The sequence below is a fragment of the Zosterops lateralis genome, assembly GCF_965231275.1.
Source record: "Zosterops lateralis genome assembly, chromosome: 3".
Lineage (NCBI taxonomy): Eukaryota > Metazoa > Chordata > Aves > Passeriformes > Zosteropidae > Zosterops > Zosterops lateralis.
Window position 1 is genome coordinate 48,603,568 of NC_139764.1, and position 23,806 is coordinate 48,627,373.

General features: G+C 37.8%; 1 protein-coding gene across 6 annotated transcripts in view; it reads right to left on the reverse strand.

Moving 5' to 3' along the window:
- UTRN (utrophin) overlaps positions 1-23,806 on the reverse strand; it is a gene marked incomplete at its 3' end in the record, with an annotated part of 340,309 nt that overhangs the window by 229,193 nt on the left and 87,310 nt on the right. For 5 of the 6 annotated variants that reach the window (XM_083856272.1, XM_083856273.1, XM_083856270.1 and 2 more), the window contains exons 14-27: positions 22,878-22,985; positions 22,123-22,302; positions 20,674-20,840; positions 18,207-18,330; positions 16,349-16,436; positions 14,383-14,618; positions 13,936-14,116; positions 11,140-11,285; positions 10,396-10,608; positions 6,430-6,543; positions 5,464-5,619; positions 4,438-4,608; positions 1,949-2,128; positions 252-386 (exon numbers count right to left, since the gene is read on the reverse strand). In XM_083856272.1, the coding sequence (XP_083712398.1) occupies positions 252-386; positions 1,949-2,128; positions 4,438-4,608; positions 5,464-5,619; positions 6,430-6,543; positions 10,396-10,608; positions 11,140-11,285; positions 13,936-14,116; positions 14,383-14,618; positions 16,349-16,436; positions 18,207-18,330; positions 20,674-20,840; positions 22,123-22,302; positions 22,878-22,985 (2,199 nt within the window). The remainder of the gene's footprint in view (positions 1-251; positions 387-1,948; positions 2,129-4,437; positions 4,609-5,463; positions 5,620-6,429; positions 6,544-10,395; positions 10,609-11,139; positions 11,286-13,935; positions 14,117-14,382; positions 14,619-16,348; positions 16,437-18,206; positions 18,331-20,673; positions 20,841-22,122; positions 22,303-22,877; positions 22,986-23,806) is intronic. The other variant, XM_083856271.1, reaches the window with a different exon arrangement.

Here is a 23,806-nt window from a genome sequence, read left to right on the forward strand (position 1 = left end):
GTTTACACAGGCCAGGAGAGAGCATACAATTTTATTCACAGTACCAAGTATGGCACTACCACATACAGTAAAAGTCCACTTTTGGTGGAGATCATACAAATATCCATTTCCAATTCAGAGTAGTATGTTCACTTAATGTGAAGAATCAGAATATTCAGTACATTTCAGTATGCTACTGAAGTGCAGATTTTTTTTTTTAAACAGAGCTCTCTTGTTGAAAAATTACTCATCTGATAGAATCATTATGATACCTCAAGAGCATCATTGACAGCATCCAATTTATCAGGCAGATTTCCTGTCATTTGCACCCTTTCTTCCAGATTGTTTAGCCAAGCTGTTTCTAAATCAAGATACTGAAGCAGCTCAATCCAACAGGACCACACTTCCTAGGAGCAACAGAAAAGAAAAAAATTAGCCTAGAATGTCAGACACAGCTCACATACCCTATGAACAACTTAGAGATACATGTCTGAGAAACCACCTAAAAGAGACAAGTAGAAAAAATTAAAAAACATGTCATAGTACAGTATGTTCTAGATAGAAAAACATGCAGCTCTATCAGGAAGATACAGAGAAAGGACGATAGTAGTCTATAAACTCCTGTTAAAGCTGTCACTGACAAAGGTTCACATAACTGTAAGAAGGCAACAAAATGCATCTGCTCCTCTGTGAAATCAGGACACACACACCCTACCCCAGACCGTAATCTCATGTTCTAGTTATTATTTGATTTAAATCCTTAATTTCTGGTAAGCTCCTTTTTGTCATTTTGGAAGACACACAGATGAGTAACAGGTCTGTGAGACAAGTTTACTTATTTGCAGAAGCATCAAATACAATTATAAAAACAAATTTAGATGATGTCTCATGAATTCCAAAGACATCATCCCAAGGGAAAGTAATCTTGGAAAGGAGTAAAGTGCATTTATGCTGAAGCTCTGTATTCAGACATTTTCAGTGTCCTTCACTCCCCTCTTGTGCCATCTGCCTTCATTTTACAGAATCACTTAAGTTGGAAAAGATCTGAGAGATCATCCAGTCCAACCTGTGACCACACATCAACTACCCTGTTAACAAGACCATGGCACTCAGTGCCACATCCACTCTTGCATTAAACACCTCCAGGGACAGTGACTCCACCACCTCCCTGGGCAGCCCATTTCAATGTTTAATCATTCTCTCTGTGAAGAAATTCTTCCCAATGCCCAACCTAAACCTCCTCTGGAGCAGCTTGAAGCCATTTCCTCTCATCCTGTCTGGCCTCAGGGAAGAGGCTGACCCCCACTCGGCTACACTGTCCTTTCAAGCAGTTGTGGAGAGCAATAAGGTCACCCCTCAGCCTCCTTTTCTCCACACTAAACACTCCCAGGTCCCTCAGGAGCTCCTCATAGCCACTGTGCTCCAGACCTTCCACAACCAGCTTTGCTGCTCTTCTCAGCACCCCAATGTCTTCCTTTTAGTGAGCAGCCCAGAACTGGACAATGCACTCAAGGTGTGGCCCCACCAGCACCAAATACATACAGAGGGACAATCCCCTCCCCAGTCCTGCTGGCCAACTATTTCTAACACATACCAAGATGCCATTCTGAGCCACCAGGGCACATTGCTGGCTTACATCCCATGGGTGTGTATAAGCACCCTCAGGTCCTTTTTTCATTGGACATCTTCCACCTGCTCTTTCCCCAGGCTGTAGCACTACATGGGGTTGTTGTCACCCAAGTGCAGCACGTGGCACTTGGTCTTGTTAAACCTCATACCTTTGGCTTCAGCTCACCAAATCAGCCTGCCCAGATTCCTCTGCAGTGCCTTCCTACCCTCCAGCAGATCAATACTCCCACCCAGCTTGGTGTCACCTGCAAATTTACTAAGGGTAGACTTGATACCCTTATCCAGACCATCAATAAAGGAATTGAACAGATATTTCTAAGCAGAAAGCTAACATTCTTACCTCTAAAGTGTGGCATTTCCCCCGGATCCGATTACACAGTAGCTGGTAGTTCTCCAGCACAACATTCAACTCAGTCGCCAGGTCCTGACCACTGGATGGCACTTTGGTGGCCAACATCTTGATGTTGTCTTTGAGAATCTTCACCCTCACCTCCTTCTGCAGCACATCCTCCTTTGCTCTCTGTCAAAAAAAATTCTTACACCATCAGCCTTCAATTGCCTTACACTCAGCTACTCACCACTCAAATCAAAGATCAGCAGTTTCACATTGGAGGCCATGCTGCCAATGTATTTCTTGGGCCTGAACACAACAAAATACAGCACTAACTTGCATGGAATTCAGGTCATGTTAGCTAGCGTTGAAAGATCCCGTTTTATTAAGCATACAGATATACTAACCATTTATGCTTTGTTCATTAAAAAACCTCATGACTCAAAGCAAAAAAAAAATTAAGTTCAGTGCTATTTCTATGCCATCATGCAAATACAAAAGACAAATTAACCAGAAGAAAAAAAAAAAAACAAAAAAAAAAAAAAAAAAAAAAAAAAACCCACACACACAGATGTTTGCTAAAAACAAGTATATAAGGAAGAAAAAGGTAGGATGAATTTACATAAACAATGAGTCTCAGGGCTCAGTAACCATCTCTCAAAGTTGTCCAGGAAAGATGATGTAATTACCCAGGATATGTGCAAATACAAAGCTGGAACCTCCCTCACGGCTGTTAGGTGTGCTCAAGGAACACACAAAAAGGACAGCTAGAAGAATTCCTTCAATCTAACTACATTCAGAGAAGCCTGACTACACATATACAGGATAAGTACAGTACAACTCCCAACACACAGGTCTGGAGAAACTGTATTATCACTTGTCAAATTTTGCCTTAGCCAGAACTGTGGAAGAAGGATAGCTAGAAGACAGATTGCACAGGCCAGTCTGGGTTTCCCTGCTGAGACAAATAAAAGCCTCCAGAAATAGAGACAGTCCTGTATCCTTCTTTTCAGGTTCCAAGAACAGTTTTATGCAGTTTAAATACCTCTGATAAATAAGGCATTACACTATATAACACAATTTAACACAATATTTGTACACATATTTCAAGATGTCTTCTAAATGTAAGGCAATAAAAAAATCAGTTAATAGAAGGGCAAAGAATAGAAAATTTTGGAAATATATTTTATGGCAGGATTTTCAAAAACCACCCAGCCTTATCTTAAGCCTATTCTTAATAAAACCTATTCCTAAACTCCTAGTGTCAGCAGGAGTTCCACTAGTTGTTCAAATGAGAGCAGAACTGGCAAACTTAAAACTAAATGCAAAAATGAGCCAATTCCAGAGAGTGCTCATTCCCAGTCCTAAAAGTAGTCCCAGGATAATATTGTTACTGTAAATGAAAAGGCATTGTAAGTGTTACAATAAGCTTATGGGCTCACTGACATAACTGTCATAATATATATAATATAATCTGGATTTGACAAAGGTAAATGTGCTAAAAGTCTCACAGATTTGCCTATGAAAAGAAGGCTTTTTCTTTCCTTGGCTTGTGTTCAGCCAGCTGTCAGACTATGTGATCTCAAGTAGCTTCAAAGGACATGAATATATTAAAACTCATGTTAAGGATTGCTTCAGAAAACCTTGTCAAAAAGGGCAATTCAAAACTTCAAATGGCTTTGTCAAAGCACTTGTAAGGGAGAATTATTTTTTTTTATGGCCCATCAAGTAACAGTATAGTGGATACTCATTTAAAAAGTGTACACACAAGTCAAAACATTTATGAATATATGACTGAACTCTGAGATTAGAAAGCAGAGAATTATTTACTCTGTGCATATATCCAAGAAAATTATTTGTTTAACTGACAATATTATAATGAGACAAAAATATCTCCTTCCTCTCCATTTATTTGGCCACCAGACCCAAAACTAGAGAAGCAGGGAGCAACATCACTAACTGATCCTTGTGAGTGTCTTCCAACTCATGATACTAAAAAAATCAGTTTGCAACAGATGATGAACACGTGATAACCTTACGACACAGCTGTTTTAAAGTGCTTTTCTAAATGTGGAGTTACAATATTTAGGGGACAAGAAACTGAAGTCCAAGAAATAGAAGCAGAACGTTTTCACAACCATTAATTTAGATAGAAAAGATAAAAGATGACAACTATACCTTTCTGAACTTTCATCTCCTCCAAATTTTTTCCATATTTCTAATGTTTAATATGCTATACATAGAGAAGCCAGACTCAACAGCTGAGCAAGCTGTTATTTATTATGAACTCCCTAACCCTCATGGCCAAAAAGAACATCTGCTTTTATAGTTCATGCTTTAAAAATCAAAAATTCGACAGAGCAAAGATGAAAAATACCACTAAACTTGTCATGACCTGAGCTCCTTTCCACAAATATAATTCCATAAAAGGTCAACCCCCAAAGCTGTAGTTTTCTTTCTCTTTAATCAGGCCTCTACAATGAGCTGGCATTGCTGACCTTCATTTCCTCTACTGCATTCTCTAGCTCTTCAGGGGACTTGTATTCAAAATCTTTCTCCAAATATTCTTCTTCAGCTTGGGTCATCCATTCTTGCATCTCTGCCAAATCCTTCTTCAGATTTACAGCTTTTTCCTGACTTTCAGACAGACGATTTTTCTGACTAATGATCTAGAATCCGAGGTGGAGAAAGAAATAGCAGCTTTGTTATTTAAATGTCCTTGTATATGTTAAAAATGACAAATCTTTGTTAAAACATTCTACTAACAAAACATTTTCAGGCCTTTTTAATTAACAAAGCATTTTTACACGCACACACAAACTTATGAACCCTTTTTAGCAGATCAACAAAATCTAAGTGAGGAAAGTAAAAATATGACATTTTTTTCCCTTCCCTTTTCCCTTGAACATACACTGGTAACAACCCCTGGGAAAAGTCAGAATAAAATCCTCTTCTGATTACAAGTATCATATAGTTAGTTATATCATTATACTGAGCAATAAAACACTCTTCAGGGCCTCACTTCTTTCTACAACCCAAACACTCTGGATTCTATATTAACAGCAAGGCTCTCCAACACAGACTTTCATCAGCAATTGCAACAAAAGAAGCATACTTCTATAGACAGCAGAAGGCTTCCACCCAAAAGAAACAACCAAATATATACTGGAGTGGTAGCCTATTTATAACTTTTTATTTTTCAAAGCTGCTTGGAAACAGGCAAAAATTATACAGGGACAGCATAATATTCCAGACTTCAGAAACAACAACAACAAGTCAGACCTTCACACTCTCCAGAAAGAGCGGCATAAAGCAAAGTGAACAAATTAATTTTTAATTACAAACAATTAAAGAGTTTATTTTGCTCCTTTTAGTCAGGTACCAAGAAATGTGTGTATTCAAGTTGGACTTCAGCCACTTTGATAATAAAACAAGTAAAACGTTCTCATCCCGCTGTTTCACTGTTTTACCTCCTCACAGCGCCACAGCAATGAGCAAGCACTAGCAACATGTTGAGAACTCACCTGTTTGCTCAGCTTCTCCCACTGAGTCTGGCAGTCTACTAGCTTAGACTTTGTCCAAGTATTTATGGTCCCAACAGGCTGAGCTCTTAAAGCAGCCTCTACTTCTTTCATCTCTTTCAGTGATGGTTCAATTGTCTCCATTTCATTGATAAACATCTGCACACACATCAGAGAAAATGAATGTTGTTCTTCAGCACGATATTATATTAATTTATAACAGTATCAATAATTTTGCAACTTTTAATTATTCCAGAAAAACCTTTTGGAGCAGATCAATACTGTGATCAGATCAATACCAGACTGCTTAAAATATTCCTTCAGTGATTCAGTTTCAGAACTATGCAACAAAGTACAAAGCTTGCCATACGCAGCATAAACATTTTCATATGCCAAATGCCAGCATCAAAACAACAGAATTTTGAAGATTATATGCACTAAATATTCTACTATTTCTGGTGTACCTCAACTTATATTCTTCTCCTGGAAACAAATATTTCAAGGTACACTATAATTACTTACTATAAGATGAAATTCTATGTAACTGTGATCATTATGTGTCACTGACTAGTCAGGAATCTTCCTTGTAAGATAAATACAATTCTAAACTTTAGGACTTTCATCAAAGTTATTTGCTTCTTACTCTTACTATCCTTGGAAATTTAATGCAGAAGGCACTTTTCACCCACAGATTCAATTCCGTAATCACAAAAAATTGGGAAAAATATATAAACCTTTTATAGAGGAAATAATGCCAACTTGTAGATATGTATTTGTAACTACCTTTGAAAAGCACACAATATTATAGCTGCAAAAAAGAAATCAACTCCAATGTGCCCCAAAGAAAGATAAAACAATTTTTCTGGTGATCTTAATGTGCTGCGGATAGTACTTAATAATAAAAGCAAAATAATAAAGAAGAGATGCTACTTGTTATTTCAAAAGATTTCTTATTAAATCAAAACTCACTGTGCACTGGTCAAGTTGCCTTTGAAGTCCTTCAGTATCCCCTTGAACAGCCTTTTCTGTCATTAGGAAGTCTTTCACACCATCCATCCACTTCTGAACAACTTTTGAGTCAGTCTAAATCAAATATAGTAAGGAACAGTTGATACATTGCTGTGATAAAGAACGTATGGCTGTTGCATTTCAATTTCTAGCAGCTTGCAAAGGGTATTCTACAATCTGCTGGCCTGGTTTTGGTTTTGAATCAGGCCACTTTTGTTTCATTTTGGGGTTTGTTTAGGGGAAAAGGGATGTCCCAAATTTCTCTGTTCTCAAATTTATATGAATATTAAATTCACAATAATGATATTCTTCCAACCACCAGAGCATGGTTTAAGTGTCAAATAATATTATGTAGCACTTACTATCACTATTGTGAATTTAATATTAATATATTATAAAAAATATATATAATAGTGCACTGTTCCAGGCTATCTAACCCACCAAAGCACAGGATAAGATACTGAGGAGAGCATGGCTTCAAGAATTACGTGGTTACTTTTCATACAAAAGACTGGCTGAAGGCTGGAAATATGCCTAAAAACAATGATTAAAAAATGCATGACTGTTTCCCCACTTGTTTGAAAAGTGCACTCCCAAGGAAAAGAGAGGGCCCTATAAAAACACATATGTGGAAAAGAGGAGTGGATAATGCTAAACTTACTTTCCAGGTAGAAACCATGTTGGGAAAGCCATTTCCATAAGCAAGACACACATAAAAGGAAAAAAATCACAGAAGACTAGACTACCCACTAAAATTAAAAAAAACCAGCCTAGCTGTTTGAGGCCAATAGCAGCTACTGCTCACTAGAGCAACTCTTGGTGAAAAAAATAAACACACATCCAAATTTCAGAATTATGTAATCTAAGTTGCCTTATACCCTGCAATGAGGTAGGAAGGGAAGGAGGGAGGGGGGGAGACAGAAGCACTGCCATCTCCTTCCCACGCAATGATGAATGTTCCAAATCATCCTCATAAACAAAACCAACACCAAGCATAAAGAGGGATTTTCCTTCCCCTGGTTCAACCAGCTTATGTGGTTGACATTTTTATTAATATAGCTGGACTTCTTTTACTCAATGTTTTTGGACTATTTTGTTGGAGTTCTAAATAGATGGCATCTATTTATCCTGACACAATCATCAGCTCCACCTTCTACTCTGCACATCACAGAGAAGGAAAGCATACACTTAATTTTCTTAAAAACCCTACACTAACAGTTTTTTCAAGACCAATATGTTACACACAGTTTCTCAAAAAATGTCTGCATTAAGGAAAACCCATTAGACTAAGTTAATGCTTATTTTTAGATCAATGCTACCATTAGAGGTGAAAGTCATGACATTTTCTTCATTCCTTTTCTATTTTGGGGGAATTTCCTGCAGATGATTAGCCTGAAAATCATTTTCCAAAAAAATAGACCCTAGGACACTTGACAGAGAACCATGGCTTAATGTAAAAAAATATATATTTATAAAGGCTGCCTTTTGACAACGCTCTTCAGCACACAACTAATTTAGCTTTCTTCCAACAAGCTATTTACATAAGTAGCTGAAGGGAATTAAGTGGGATTACTCAAAGTTAGGCACACATTTAAGTAACTTGCTGAATCACAAACCAAGCCTACAAAAGTTTAAGTAAATGCTCCTGCACTACACAGGTAAATAATTATCAGTGGTCAAATAACCAGTGTAGGCTGTTGATGTACAAGAGTTCACAATATTTAGACATGAACATCCTCATCATAGAATGGTTTGGGTTGAAATGGACCTTAAAGATCATCCAGTTCCAAGCCACCAGTCATGGGCAGGATCATCTTCCACTAGACCCCATCCAAATGGGCCTTGAACACTTCCATGGATGAAGCATCCACAGCTTCTCTGGGCAACACGTTCCAGTGTCTCACTGCCCTCACAGTAAAGAATTTCTTCCTAATATCCAATCTAAACATACCCTCTTTCAATTCAGAGCCTATTATCCCTTTTCCTATCCCTACAAGCCCATGTAAAAAGTTCTCCTCCAACTCTTTTGAAGATCCTCTTTAGTTATTGGAATGTTGCTATAAGCTCTTCTTTATAGAGCTTCACTTCTTCAGGTTCAGTTTTTGATATTTATTCCAGGCAGGAACAAAGATCGAATATGCTGAATCTTAACTTGTTCACTCCTAGAAAAACCACATGATATACAGCCACACAGTAGATGTAAAAGATCTGAAAGCGATACATAATCAAAGATGCAGCAAGCCATACATTAGTAGAGGTATGATAACAGAATACAGCAAGATAAAGAAAATTTCCTTAGAAAAAACAAGATGCAAAACTGATAAAATGAGCCTTGTCTACTCTTCCCATCACAAGAGTATTAGAGTCTCCCAGTTCATGTCACTAATGCATGTGTTGTCAGCTTGGGGGAGCCTCTGTCACATCACAAATAACAGAAGAGCCACCTAAGCAGCAGGACCCAGAGGCAGATCTGCCACTGACATGCTCATCACACTAATAAGGGCATCTTAGTCACTGCTCACCTGTCTGTTCACTGTTAAAATGAAAATATTTACATTGTTTCTTTTCAAAAACGTAAATGTGATGAGTGTTGTTCGGGAAATGTCAGTTTTTAATGGAGATTTAGGAAAAAAAGAAACATTAAAAATAAACTAATACTTGCATGTAGTTGAGCATAAACCACATGTCCACCAAGCACTGATATTCACTTTTTTTTCCTCCCCCACAAACTTTTTCCCCCTTTAATATCCAGGTGCTTCAACTCCTCTGTTAGCCAAGGAGTTCCTGCCCAGCCATTCTCTAAAGTAATCTTTGGTCTCTGGTTCAGTGTCTGCACCAGGACCATGCACCAAGGCTGCCATACCAATCTTTCCTGCTGTACAAGTTACATCCTGCTGTGCCCAGTGTTGTCCACAGCATTTTTATTCAACCTGTTCCACACAGGTTTATATTTATATTTGCATACTATTGGACTACAAAAATCTCTTTATAAAAAGTACCAAAGGAAAAATCAGAGAATATAACAACTGTCCATCCACTGAGAGCTTTACAAAACATTTAGAAAACAGGAACTGCGTACTTAAAAATACAGCTCATAAGAAAACACATTGTAAGCCCCATATTTCAATTGATTGCATCAGTGGGTATTTCTTTCATTTTCAGTTACTTAATTATAATAATAACTTAATATTAATAAAGTAGCTATTTAATAATTAATTGTTTCCATTGTTTCTTCTGCTATAATTTCCTTTTTGGCTTCCATACTTCCTTTTAAGGTAACAAGTTTCTAACGTCTTGCACAGGACCTAATTCTGGTCTCAGAACAGTGGGGTTTTCTGTCTTGCAGGATTTCATAGGCATGTGTATATATTTATAAAATAGGTAAGAGGGCTGAGTAACCTTAATTTTTAAGGTTCAGAGGCCATGGTTGGAACTAGAAAAGTCACTATATCCAAGCATTTTCTTTACTCCCTTTTCTAACTCCCTCGTACAAATACTTCATTACTGTTCACCAAAACCCCAGTTGAAGGAGCAGGTTTTCTGTAGCAGGCATGGAATTACACTTTAAGATGAGTGGGCATCTGATACCAATGACTCTGAAGATCATCAGCCCCTGTTGTGATCAACAGCACAGCTGGCATATCCTTGACCTTAACATAACCTTTGCTCATGGAAAGAGAGGAACACTTATTTTAAGTGAAAAGTGTTTGTTGGAAGACAAAATAATATCCTGGGCCTATTAGAATTCCACTTCTACACTGCTACAAATATACTATATATGCTTTCAGCCTCTGCCAGACCAGTGGATCATCAACATTCCACTTCTCAATCAGTTTCATCTGGACTCCTGCAGGAACACAGAGAAAGAAAGGTCTCTAAAGCAACTGAGTTATGCAACCCAAAAAAAAAAAATTCCCTTCATTTTACCTCAAATATTCTCAACTTGGGCATAATTTCCTCCAATAGTTTAACATCTTTGGAAATCTTGAGCTTTAACTTGTCCCAGCGTCCCTGCACATCCTTGAACTCTCGCGTGTAGGTGTTTTTTATGTCTGAAGATGCATGCTTCTCCAAAGCCTTTGTTTCTTCAGCAAGTTTCAGAACCTTGGGCTTCTGGGCTTCCAGTGTCTCAGAAACTGTCTATAAGAAAGGGAAAAAAAGCCTCTTTCCAGTATTAGCTACACAATATGTACACACTTGCTACATACAAGTACATCTAAAGTTTCATTGTGCAGAGAGCAGACTCAGTGAAGAGTGATACTCCAGTTACAGTAGTTATACAGCAGAGATGTCCAAACAACCTTCTAAGCAGTAAAACCTGCTCCTCTGTTGCTGAGTGCAGTTGTAAGGAAGACCAGGAGCTGGAATCTTCCCTTCCCTCCCCTGGGAGCTGCCCCTGCCTGAGCCACAAAACAGTCATGCCTGTGCCTGGCCTGATGAGGCCTTCTGTCCTGGGGAGGTCTTGTCCCTCCCTGGGGCAGGGTGAAGTCCTGCAGGCTCAGAGATTCCCACCTCTCAGCAGCCTGACAACCCAGCAAGCCAGCCCCAAGAGTGGTTCCACAGTGACACCCCTGTGAGCAGTGTTAGCTATCCCACAGAAAACAGGGCAGGAGAGCAGCAGGTGACAGCAGTGAAGTAACTTCCTTGCTTCAGTGACAAGGGGAGAGTTACCTTTGCCTGCTGCAGGGCGCTCTCCACCTTGCTGGGCTCATTCAGGCCACTGGTCATGGAGTGCTGCTTGCCCTCCAGCTCACCCAGCAGGTCCTTCAGCTGCTGCAGGGACTCCACGTACTCCCGGCTCGGCTGCCGTTCTGCCTCTGATACCATGCAAAAGAGTAAGGGGACAAAACACAAAGTAAGGAAATGCACTTCAACCCAAATCATAGGAGATGTGAACATAATTTTCCAAGAGCTAAAAAACTCTTCGACAGATAGCATCATCTTTCCTTTAAAAATATTAAATATATCATATATTAATATATAGAATATAAGAATAAATATGCAATTACAGCCTCCCAAAAATTTTACAAACTCAATCCCACTTTCAGAAATTATTTTTATATACTTGAGCACCTAAATTTGTTTGGGTGGGTGGCTTAGTAGAATCAACAGTATTTAAATTATATATTATTATATCAAGAGTAATTCATATTATTTAATATATATAAACCACCCAAATTTAGTATGTTGCATTTTTAAGCTTTAGACATATCTACTATTTATCTGCAAATACACACATACAGACACTATATATAGAAAACATATTATAGCAGATATAATAGCCATACATTACACATTAAATTAAATATACACACTATATATATATGAACTATATAAGCTAGTATTTATAAATATGTGTGTGCATATTTATAAATATGTGTGTGTGTAAAAAATACATAAAACACATATTGGTGTGGGCTTGTGTTTTGGTTGCTTTTTTACATTTCTTTAACATATTTACCCACACAAATATATAAAAATAGCAGCTTTCAGACTGTTGCTAGAACAGAGACATCATGTAGGAAGAGGTAAAAGGGAATTAAAGTTTGGATGGAGTATCTGCTTGCCATCTTCAACCACACCACAAAATCTGTTCAATCCAGCCCTGTGTGGAATCCCAAGCAGGAGACAGCACCTCATTGGCATTTCAGAATGAAAACAGCCAATTGGAGTAACTGCAGCAAACAGGATTTTGCCTGTAAGTCCTCTACTGTGGTATGCACATTTTCTGGCCCTGGATTCCTAAGCAATTTTGTTGCTGCCACAAGTGAAAATTAATCTGAGCCTTGTTGTGACTCACCAGGTAGCTTTTCAACAGCTTACTGTCAGAACTGTCTTACCATTTATAAAAATGAGTCAACATTTTTGAGAGAGTCGGAGTTATCCAACTTCCTTTTCTCAAAAAGCCAGATCAATTTAAAGAGGAGGGAAAAACTAATAAAAAGCATATAGGTGCACTGTCACTAAACTATGGAAAATCCTGAAGAAGAAAATAGTTAAGACTGTTTCCCAGTAACAAAAATATTGAGTCAATTCCCATCTAAAACATGCCCATAGAGATGGGACTGAGTAACACCCCATGGGGGAACTTTCAGAGGCTCAAAGAAGACCCATAAGAGGAGCTGGCCTTCTGTCAGTCAAAGCTTGCCAAGTTCACAAATGCCAAAGTCACAACACCAGTTGTTTCCACCAGTTACCAGTTTTTATCTGGCAGCAATTCAAACTATACTGTAAATAAACAGGTAAAACCCTGAACTGACATTTCCCTCTGTTCTTCAGCAATATAATTTCTCAGCAGGTTGTCTCATTCAAAAGACACAAACACAAAATTAATGTGTTAGAATATATATGGTGTTTCTACCAGGTAATAAATGGTTCAAGTACACCAATAACACCTAAAGTGATGTGTGACACAAAAAAAAGTACTTTTGTCACATGATACATAGTTACCAAAATACAAAATACCAATAAAACTACTCACAAGTAAATGAACTCAAAACAGCTATAAAATAATAATTTGTCACAGTAAGAATGAAAGCATACCCCTGTAATATGAACACGGCTGACAGATACTTTATTCACAGTTTTCTGCACGAATATAATTGAACTATGCAGGTCTGGTGCAACACATTGTATAGATGGCCTAACAATTTAGTAACTTTTATTACACACAGAATAAAGTGTTAATGCTCTTCCATTTGGGGCAGTTAATAAAACATTTCCTCAAATTCCTCTGAAATAAAAACTAAGGGAAAAAATCTCTTACAGGTCTGTGCTGTTGCTATTCAGCTGTAAAGTATTGCCAGAATTACATATTTCATGGACTACATTTAAAATCCTTTAGAAACCAGCATGACTGGTTTGAATGCTCATAATGAAATTTTTAATGCAATGACAATCCAAGTAGAAACTGCCTGAAAAGCAAGTCAGATTCCAAATCATTTCAAAGATGAAATTTCCGAAAGGGATTACGATTAATGTGGTCAAAGCTATGAAAAAGAATAAATTTCACATGCACACTTTCATTTTACAAGGTTCTCTTAATCTTCTACTTTTCATTTCTAGAATTTCATTAGAGAATATTTATTTATGTAAGTGCCAGAGAGAGACAGATTTCTGAGCTATATTATCCACCTTAAATATGTCTTGATAAGTAGTTAAATGAGGTTTCAGAAATGTTGCATCCCTGCATAATCATTTTTAACACCATGGACTGATAGATTTTTGAATTGTGCAAAGAGGACACCATATTCTTCCAGGTGAATAAAATAATGCTGTCAGTTTGACACAAACCCTAGCATAAACCTTAAACTCTACCAGAATCCAATGAGTTTTTAGTTAGCTCAAAACAAATTAAAAAAAAAAAAAAAAAAAAAAAAAAAAAAAAAAAAAAAAAAAAAAAAAAAAAAATCAAAACACAAGCAAGCAGGAAGCTTTATGCGACCGTACATATATATGTTTATTTACCCTTTTTCAGCTGTTGGTGACGTTCCTCTAGTTTCTGACGAGTCAATTTGAAGTGATCAAGAAAACCACTCAAGTTCTCCTGAATGAAATTTGGAGGCATTGGCTGAGAGGTGAGTGTCTTGCAGGTGGCTTTCAGATGTTCCAACTGTGGACTCAGGCTTGCGAGATGGGTTAACTGCTGCTGTAAAAGATAAAAACCAAAACCAAAATTCACATTTGCCCTGTAAACACAAAGATTTTAGAACATTACTGCAGCACAGCTCATCCACATTACTAGGGTGACAACACTAAAGTACTTCCGTGACAGATTCCAAAATCTTCCAGTCAAATCAGGTGCCCTGCATGCCTTAGAAATTGAGTTACCTTACTGACTAAGGCCAGGTTCTTCTGGGGCATCCTGTGCTTCTGACAGCCTCAATCAAAATTAACAAGTTTGGCCAGACTTACCTGACATAAGTCTTTCAGGACTGCTGAGGACTGGGATGCTGAAGAAGCGTCATTTTTAAGCCAGTCATCCTTCTCAATTAAAGTTTTCTCAAGCTCATTCATTTCCTTTAAATAAGCATTTATATCTTCCTGGTACTTTATCTTTCTGGCCACCTCTTCTAGATTTTGAACCACATCTTTCCACCCAGACAAAATTTTCTCCATCACAGACTTTATATCCACTGTAGGAAGTCCTTCTACAAAGATTATACAAATTATTGTTATTTTAACTGTAACACATTTTCATTAACAGCCATTTAACCTTCCCCCTCTTCAAATACAAATGCACTTTCGCATTATTATACAAAATGGTCTGATTCCAAATCCAATATCTATAAATCTATACTTATTGCTGGCACCATTTCAGCTTTATATTTCTAGTAAAATGTAGAGTGAGATACTCTAATTTTGAGGAAAGACACAGGGAGGGGATTTTTGCTGAACCACTAGCATGAGCAGAGCCTGAAGCTCTGGTCAGGGCAGCCAGCTTCTACAAGAGCACTTGATGACCCTGCTCCATAGATACCCCTGTGCTCACACATTGGCCACAGGCTGGGCACACCAACACCACAGCAGCCACAGCCACAGGGGAGGAGCATGCACAGAGACCAGTCCCTGCCATTGTGGCACAGCCTGTACCTGTCCCAGGATAGAAATAGATGTAGGCACAAATGTGCCAGTGCTGTGTATTATTCCACGCAGGTGTAGCTGGGCCTAGGTCTGGAAAAAAGCTGTAAGCCTGAGCTGGACAGAACATACTATCAGACCCTAACAAAACCAGGGGCTGTAGATTGGTTATTTTCTGTAGATCCCAGATGACAATCAATAATAAAGAAAATTCTTAGCCTTACTCTTTGCTGATACAAAGCAGCTTTTCAACTATGGTTAGCAGACGCTGGTTTCATACCATGACTTATCACAGCTAAAAGCACTCATACAAGAAAGAGAAAGGGAGGATTGATTTCTGTTTGGATTTGAAAACAAGGAACATCTAAAAATTTTTATAAACCAAACTTCAGGTCAAATCAGTGGCTTTCAGCCATCAACTTCAGGGCAATAGCACCCACTTTAAAAACTTCAGCTGCAGTAGGCAAGGAGGGGAGGACTGGACATGCTTAGCAAATTGGGGCATGTGAGCAAAGCATCACACTGCAAAAAAAAAGTGATTGCTGAGAAATCCAATGGAATTCAGCATTTTCCAAAAGGGATGCTGGTCATTAGGCAGGACAGTGATGCCATTCTCTCTCCTGTCTGAATGCTACCAATGATAACTTCACCAGGAGTCAAGTGCACAGCAGATCTAAAAGATTGCCTCTAGATGATGTGAACATCTTTTATAGAGATATCATTTCACTGATGGAGTTTTTTCAATATGAAACAAGATTCTGGTAAGGCTTGAAGATTCAACTTTCATGGATGTTAATTATAAGATTCCATAGATAAGGGTTTTATTTGGCAATTAATAATTTTCCCAATCATACAGACTTCTCCCTTGCCTTTGAGCCACAGATTGATTGTATCATTAAAAACACACTGACTATCTTTACAAAAATAGATAAAACTATGAAAAAAATAGATTCACACATATGTATCAGATTTAAATTTGGCTTCAAAATTTTTATTTCTCTATAGCAATTGTTTTAAAATCAAACTACTTCCTTGAAAGCATGTAACTAGCATTGTTACCGAAATAATCTCCTAAAATACCCATTAAAAAGACTACAAATGAACACATGTACATTAATGAATAATAACACTGTTTTTCTAAAAGCTTTAATAAAAAACACCCACATAACTGACTAGTAACAGTAATAATGACCAATGAAGAAAAGAAATTAGAGGGAGAAGGAAGAACGTATTTCAATATTATTTCCCAGCAACTCAACTGATATAAACCCCAAAAGAGAAAAACCTTCAAGCTGCTTACCCTTTCCCATTTGATCCAAAAGAATGTGTCCACTTCGTTTCAGTTCATCTAACTTCTGGCTTTTTTCAGCTTTTTCCTTTTCAATCACCTTCAAAGTGAATCCCAAAAGAATACAGTGGCAGCAAGGGTTATTTTCCTTGACTTCTCTCTTTCACCCAGTAATATCTGTTTTCCCACTGCTACCCAAAACACATCATTGTCTTGGATACACCAACTCCTGAGGTGCATATTAGTTCTGCTTGTGCAGAAAAGAAATGCAAAAGGAGTCTCCTCTCACAAGGACCAGGCATGTAAGAGATTAGTACTACAGCACCAGGACTAAAATATTGTTTAAAGGCTTGATGATCACAGTGTGAAATAAGATATTGGGACACCAGCTAAAACAAGTCACTTGTGATCAAAAATTCAGCTATAATTCTTTAATGTGAACCAGTGGAGAAAAGACCTTCTTAATAGTCCTTCATTTCTACAGTTTCTACTGTGATTTCCAGTAGAAGGGAACAACAGACCTGCTCCCGAGTGGTCCAAACAACAAGAACTAAAGGACACCAGTAATCCACTCTCATAAGTTTTAGTGCTTTACTCTCCTTCATAAAGATTTGGAGAGGGAAATCCTCTGTGACTACCAAGATTTTTAAAGGAAAAAGCTCCTCCCACAAATTATACATGTCAGTGAATATTCCTTTGTGAAGCAATAGGTGGAATACCTCCACAGAGGAAAGATGATCCTTGGCCACAAAACCACAAAACCTCAACATCTTCTGTGATTACAACAAAGTATCTCCAAACTAAAATCTTTTTGAACCTCATGTCAAAGGTCATTACTCTGGTTTAGACTTGCTACAGTACATTCAGAAGCATGCAATTATTTGCACAGCTGGGAAGAACAAACTCTGTCCTATCCACTTACAGTCCAGTCATTTAAAAACAGTACTGTTCATGGGAACCTGGTGTTCATCTCAGAGCCTCTTTTTTAAAGAGCTATAAACATTCTTAAAGATCTATAAATAAAATATTGGGGTAGCTGTTTTGGTTTTTATTTCCAACAGTACCGTCATTCCAAACATTCCTACTGGCACAATCTTCCACGAGAGCACTAAGGAGGAGCCTCTTTATGGATATTTTTTTTTTTTTTTTTTTTTTAAGTATTGTTTTTGATTTCAAAAGCAGATTCAGGTCCTGCTAAAGCTCCAGTAAGTCTTAATTAAAAAATAATGCTCAAGAACCAGAAAGAGGCAAGAAATTCATTCCTGAAAAGGAAGGAATAGAAAATAAAACGGCAATTTCACAGCTCCCACAAAACTCCGTAAAAATTATATAGTCTGTCTTGCAGGTCAGCAATATTGTACACAAGCTGTAACAATCAGGTTTTCTCCAAAATTAATAGAGCAAACAACATGTCCAGCATTATAAAAACAAACCACTTTGGACCCTGGGTGGTACAGTGTTTGAGGAGTGTCACAGCATGATTCAAGGGGTCTGTGAGCATCCCACTGCCCTATCTCTACCAAAATTACATAAGTAGTGTCAATCAAGGCCATTTCCAACTGTGAAGCATTAAACCAAAATATGCTACTTAGTGTAAAAGATAATAATCCTGAAGACAGACATTTTTCAGAACTCCAAGGGAGACATCAGTAATACATGTTTTTAAAATTTCCTATGGATTATGCAACAACACCAGCAAAAAAATGTGTCCAGCTGGTCAGAGATTTCCATGTATGCTCAATTCTGAAACTGTTTAACTGAGGGACTTAATCCCCTCAAAGCACAGGGATCAGCTCACACCTCCAGCTGACAGCCAGCTTAGATACAAAGTAGAGTATTCACTGAAACATGCTCTATCTCCCCATTTTACCTTCAATTTTTCTTTCATGCTTGAAGTCTCTCTCATCTTCTTATATTCTTTGATGTCTGCAGCCTGAATGGCAGATTTTGATTTTGAAATCCAGTTCAAGAGCTCAGTACTTTCAGCATCAAACCTAGTTTAAAAGGTCAGATCAGACAGTGGTTTGTTTTTTTGTTTCAGTCACTCTGTCTTAAAAATAAAAGTCTTAAAGTTCAGAACATTATCCAATCTCAAACCAGCAAGGCTGTACACAAAATTCGTGCTCCTCATGTTACTACTCACAGGAAGCAGGGTAGAGACAGACTTTCAAAAGTCTACCATAATAGAAATTATACCCACAGCATCAGCCTTTAGGAACAAATTGAGAATACACATTGCAATTTATTTCTCCTTTCTTTTTTTACACGTAGCTTCATACAAACTATAACTATTTATTTTAATATGTTACTAAATAGATCTCTCAATGCCAAGTATTTTGAAAGTAATAAACTGGACCTCAGGAACCAGACAAGTAAGAATTGCAGTTCTAAGTTTCAAAAGTTGGCAATGCTATTTTGTCTGAAGGAAAGGCTAACAGTGGCAGTGACAGCTGACAAACATTTTTGCACACTTAGCTGACAAAAAACTAACTTATAGTTTACTGGTTTTGTCCACAGTGGACACATCTATACTCACAATTTTCTTACCCCTACAACCTCTAAGCTACAACCTAACACCACCAAAAAAACCCCAATCAACTCTCAAATTAACCAGCACTGTACAGAACTTGAGAGATGGGCAGATGCACTGTTCAGACCACAAGTCAGGTTGTGTTACAATTATATCACTTAACAGTGTGAATCCTAACACAGAATAAAAGCACCCCAGTAAATGCAGTTGTCAATTACTCAAAGTTTCCATGGGAAAACTGGCAAAATTCGAGTCATTTTTTGGTTTCAACATAAGTAAATGGAAACACACAAAAGCATCAGAAAGTTTATGAACCATTTTTACTGTCCCTGGTTTTAATACAGTTTGAAGTCCAGAAAAACAGATGACAGATAAATCACTTTTGTTTTCAAAATCTGAAATAGTTTCTACAACTCATGAGACACAGAGAAAGGACAGATGCTTGCTGACTGCTTTACTGCTCTGGCACATCCAGATATACACAACACCCCCACTAGAGCTCAAAGGGTCTGACCAGAGTCCTCAAGAGGGTTTGGGCAGGTTCCTCACCCCTTCAAACCTCCATTTCTCCTCCAGAAAAAAAAAGAATTACAAACTCTTCTTCATTGTGCAAACCCACATCTCCCACACTCCCTAGTCTTGATGCAGCCTCTATTGTATCTCTAAATGACCAGACAAAGATTTAAACCAGTGACACTTCAAGGAAATGCTCATTACATCACCCAAGCACAAAAAGCAAAGTGTAATTTTGCATACAGCACACAGCACTTAATTTCTTAATTTATTTTTAAGCAATTCCTTTAGTTTTAGTTATGCTATTTAAAAAAGAGAGTTCAACACAAGTTATTAAACACTGTTTAGCCTAAGAGGAAAGAAGGTTCCAGGAAAACTTGATAGCAGTCTTCCAGTACCTGAAGGGGGCCTACAAGAAAAACAGAGAGGGAATCTATGGGGAAGTGAATTGATAGGACAAGGAGTAACTTTTAAAGTGAGAGAGAGTATATTTAGATCACATATAAGGAAGAGATTCTTCAGTATGAGGGTGGTGGGATACTGGCACAGGCTGCCCAGAAAAGCCGTGGATGGTCCATCCCTGGAAGCCTACCAGACCTGGTTGAATAAGGCTCCAAACAACCTGGATTAGTGGAAGGTGTCCCTGTTCATAGCAAGGAGGTTGGAATGAGATGATCTGTAAGGTCCCTTCCAGCACAAATGCTTCTATAAATCTATATATGCAAATGAGCCAGCCACTCCAGAAATACTTGCCAAAGGAGACATCAGTGTAATATTCTTATTACTAAATTCAAGAGAGATGGAAAATGTTTGAGCCTCTTTTTTGTGCTGTTTCTCCTATTTTTCTCACATATTTTATGAAGATTAGAAATAAATAATATATCAATCAAAATGCTTGACACATTCACACCACCGCTAGAGGAAAGATGAGAGCATGTTTTCTCTAAAAAAGTAAATATAATTCTGTATTTTCAGCAAAGGAGCTGAGGTACGAAGCACTAAAGATTTGCTTCTCTGAGAAAAAAAACATCTGTTTTCCTTTGAAATTAATGGAAGCTACAGGTTTTCTGCTGCTCTGAAAACAAGGCTGTATATAACATTCCATTCCCATTCAAAGAATCATAGAATTGCTAGGGTTGGAAAGGATGACTGGAGATAATCTAGTCAAGCCCCCAAGGCCAACCTTACAACTGCAACTTAAGTATTGCTCACTCGCATAAGAGAGGGATCAAAAGTCAGGACAGTCTCTGTAGTATCCAATGAGCAAGGGAAAATTGCAGTGACATGTACTTACTTTTTCTTTGCTTCGCTGTCCCCTGGAATTTGCCTTTTCTTTGGGAGTGGTGGTGGGGGGAACTCCTGTCTGGACTGTTTAACCACTGCCTGTTCCTTCAATGGTGTTTCTGCAGCAGTCTTCTGTGAAGCCTGTGACACTCCTATGCTTCCTACAGCTTGAGTTACCTATACAAAATAATTTAGGGCAAGGATTATGTACCATTTTTACAGTTGAGTTGAGTTGCTTTTTCTTATTTTCTTTTATTCAGTCAAAAAACCTGCTCATTCACTCCCACAAATGACCACACTGAGCAATCATGAAGCACCTTTATCATAGATACCCTCCAGAGAAAAAGATTATTATTCTCATTTTACAGATGGGAACCAAGCATCAAAATTCCCAATTCAGCTAGAATCATGCCAGTCCAAGTGAGCTAAAATTAAGAAAAGGAGCATTATATATATTTTATTTCTTAATTTCCTCACAGAAAGAACAGAGGTACTTGGAGTTTATTAGCAGCAATTCTATATTTTGCACTCTTACTCCATAAAACAAAGCCTAGATCTCATAAAGAGCCGATACACAGTGAATTTGACCTAAAAACTCACTCGAGTCAATAGAAACCTCCCACGTTCTTTATCGGGTTATAAGGTAAGTCCCAGGTGACTCAACCTGTAAGTTCTAAGAATGTGCTTGATATTTAAAGGGAAGTGAAAGGACAGAGACAGGAACTGGCATTCAGTAGTGCTTTGACTCAACTACAAAAACAAATTAAAGACACATGGCTGAAATGAACCCCTACTCAGACTGCACAACTCATTCACTATACACTAAATGGATCATGAATTAGTGCCATGGTTTTCACCATAACAACATAGTAATATCAGCAGAAAAAGCACATATGAGTTATAAAGCTGTCAAATAAAGCCCTCACAGAATCCAGTAGGAGTTCTGTCTAAATAAAAACATTACCAAGCACTCAAAATACTAAAATAAACATTGAACAATCCAGCTTGGCTATCATCATTACACGTCAAACAAACAACTACTCTATTTTCAACAGATGAGAAATCATACTCACAGAGCATAAATACTTGTATGACTCCCATTTATTTATCTATTCTGGGGTTTGGGTTCTGCCTTTGTTTTCTTTTAGTATCAGATTTAATCCAGTCCCAGCACTCTTATAATGTTTAAAGGTATTTGCATTGACTGATAATACATGGCAAGCCTGCTTTACTCATCAGAAAAATGAAGCTTAATCTGTGTGAGAAAGGAGTAATAGTACTAGTCAGGTTAACAACTTGGGCTTTTGGAGACCAAAAACACAGGCAGCTTTGTCAGCCCCACATGAAAAAGCACTCACCTACCTCTCTAGCCTGATGCTGGACAATTTTGCTGACATAGTGAAGTTTGCATATATACAGTCATATAAAAAACTAAAAAGTAACAAAGCCTTGTAAATACCTGGTTAGAGTAATCTTCTAGCTTCTGAACCAAACTGTCCCACCTTTGAGTTAGTTCTTCTTGATCCTGATCAATTTTACAGGATGCTTTGCCATTCCCAAGGATTTGGGCCACATCCTGACCTAGTTCATTCAGCTGGTCTAGTGTTTGTCGTTTCATGCCCATGTCCTCTTTTAAAATCTGCAGTTAAAAGAAAAGATTAAATTACGACATCAAGTATTCTACTTCCCCAAAGCTTTAATTCCATGGCTAAGAGGCAAAAGTGGTTGAAAGTGTGGTGACAGGGTGAAAGATGTACTACCTGAGCCAGATGAACGGGTAGTGCTTTTGTGCAAAAAGAACTAAGACACTATTTTTAAAGAGCACATCCTTGACACATCTAGAGGAACCAGCAGTATCTCTCCACTAACAGTTACAAATTATTAATTCAGGTACAAGCTGCTCCAATGAAATAAAGTAGAACCCACACCACAAACCTCTACTTTGGAAAACACAACTGACTGGTGGCCTGCAATAACATCCAAACCCTCTCAAAAATCAGGGATAGCTGTTTCAGAGTTTGGCACACCAAGACAGAACAGCCATATGTAAGTAGTGCATATTTTTTAAATTCAAGTGCAAGAATCTGGCAAGGAGAGAATGTTGGCCTGGCCTCTAATATATCATGCATTCACAGCTTCTACTAGGGTCAAAATCATTTGTCACTCATCTAGTCTACGAGATTTGATGGGATAGAGCAGGATATCAATACTCACTGCCAGTTTTCGAACATTCACACTCAGGTCTCTTTGATCTTTAAAGTTGCTTGTCTGGACCTTACTCAAAGCCTCTTCTTTCTCAGTTAACCAAGCTTTCAATAAGCACTGCAGATCATAAGAAAAATATTACAAGAAAATACCAAGATTGTCAAACAGCTACTGACAATTGCTTTTTTAAAATCTTTGTATTCAAAACACAGTTCTCCAGTCTTTATATGCTGGAATTTCAGTTGATTTTAACAAAAATAGTACACATAAAAGGACAAAAATATCACATTAGGGAAGTAATACTTCCTGCAAAACAATTTCAACAAAACCATTTCTCAATATATCAGAGCACACCTCCCCTGAAGTTATTTATATAGCAAACAGATATCCACCATAAAGATAACACAGGATTTATAAATCATATTAGAATCTATCAAAATGGCATGTAAATGTTCTTTTGTTTTACACCCTTCTTCCTCTGTGACTCAAAAACAGCTGTTACAAACATTTTCTCACAGAAGTGACACCGCTGGTAATTCATATTTCTTTTAGTCCAGGCAGTTGATCAAAGACTCAGATAATTAGTCTGATTAGGTGACTAATTAGTCACCTCTCTGCTTATGGTATCTACTTTCAATTGCAAAATAACTTCAGCAAGTCCTATTTCACTAACTACCACAAGTAGTGGTCTGCTCTGAATAGTTCTAACCCAGGGACCTTTAATTTTTTCCATTATTTTTTCTAGGAAACCTGACCTGGGTCTCACTTTTCTTCAGTCACACAGCAATCCTGTAGTAACACCAGCAATAACTGGCATCAAGTACCAGGAAGGATTTTATGTATTCTGTATTATGCTCCCACACAATGCTGCTGCTAGACAGCAATCTCCATGGACTAGAATGCCCATGACTATCAATCTCAGTTGCCCAGCCATTGGT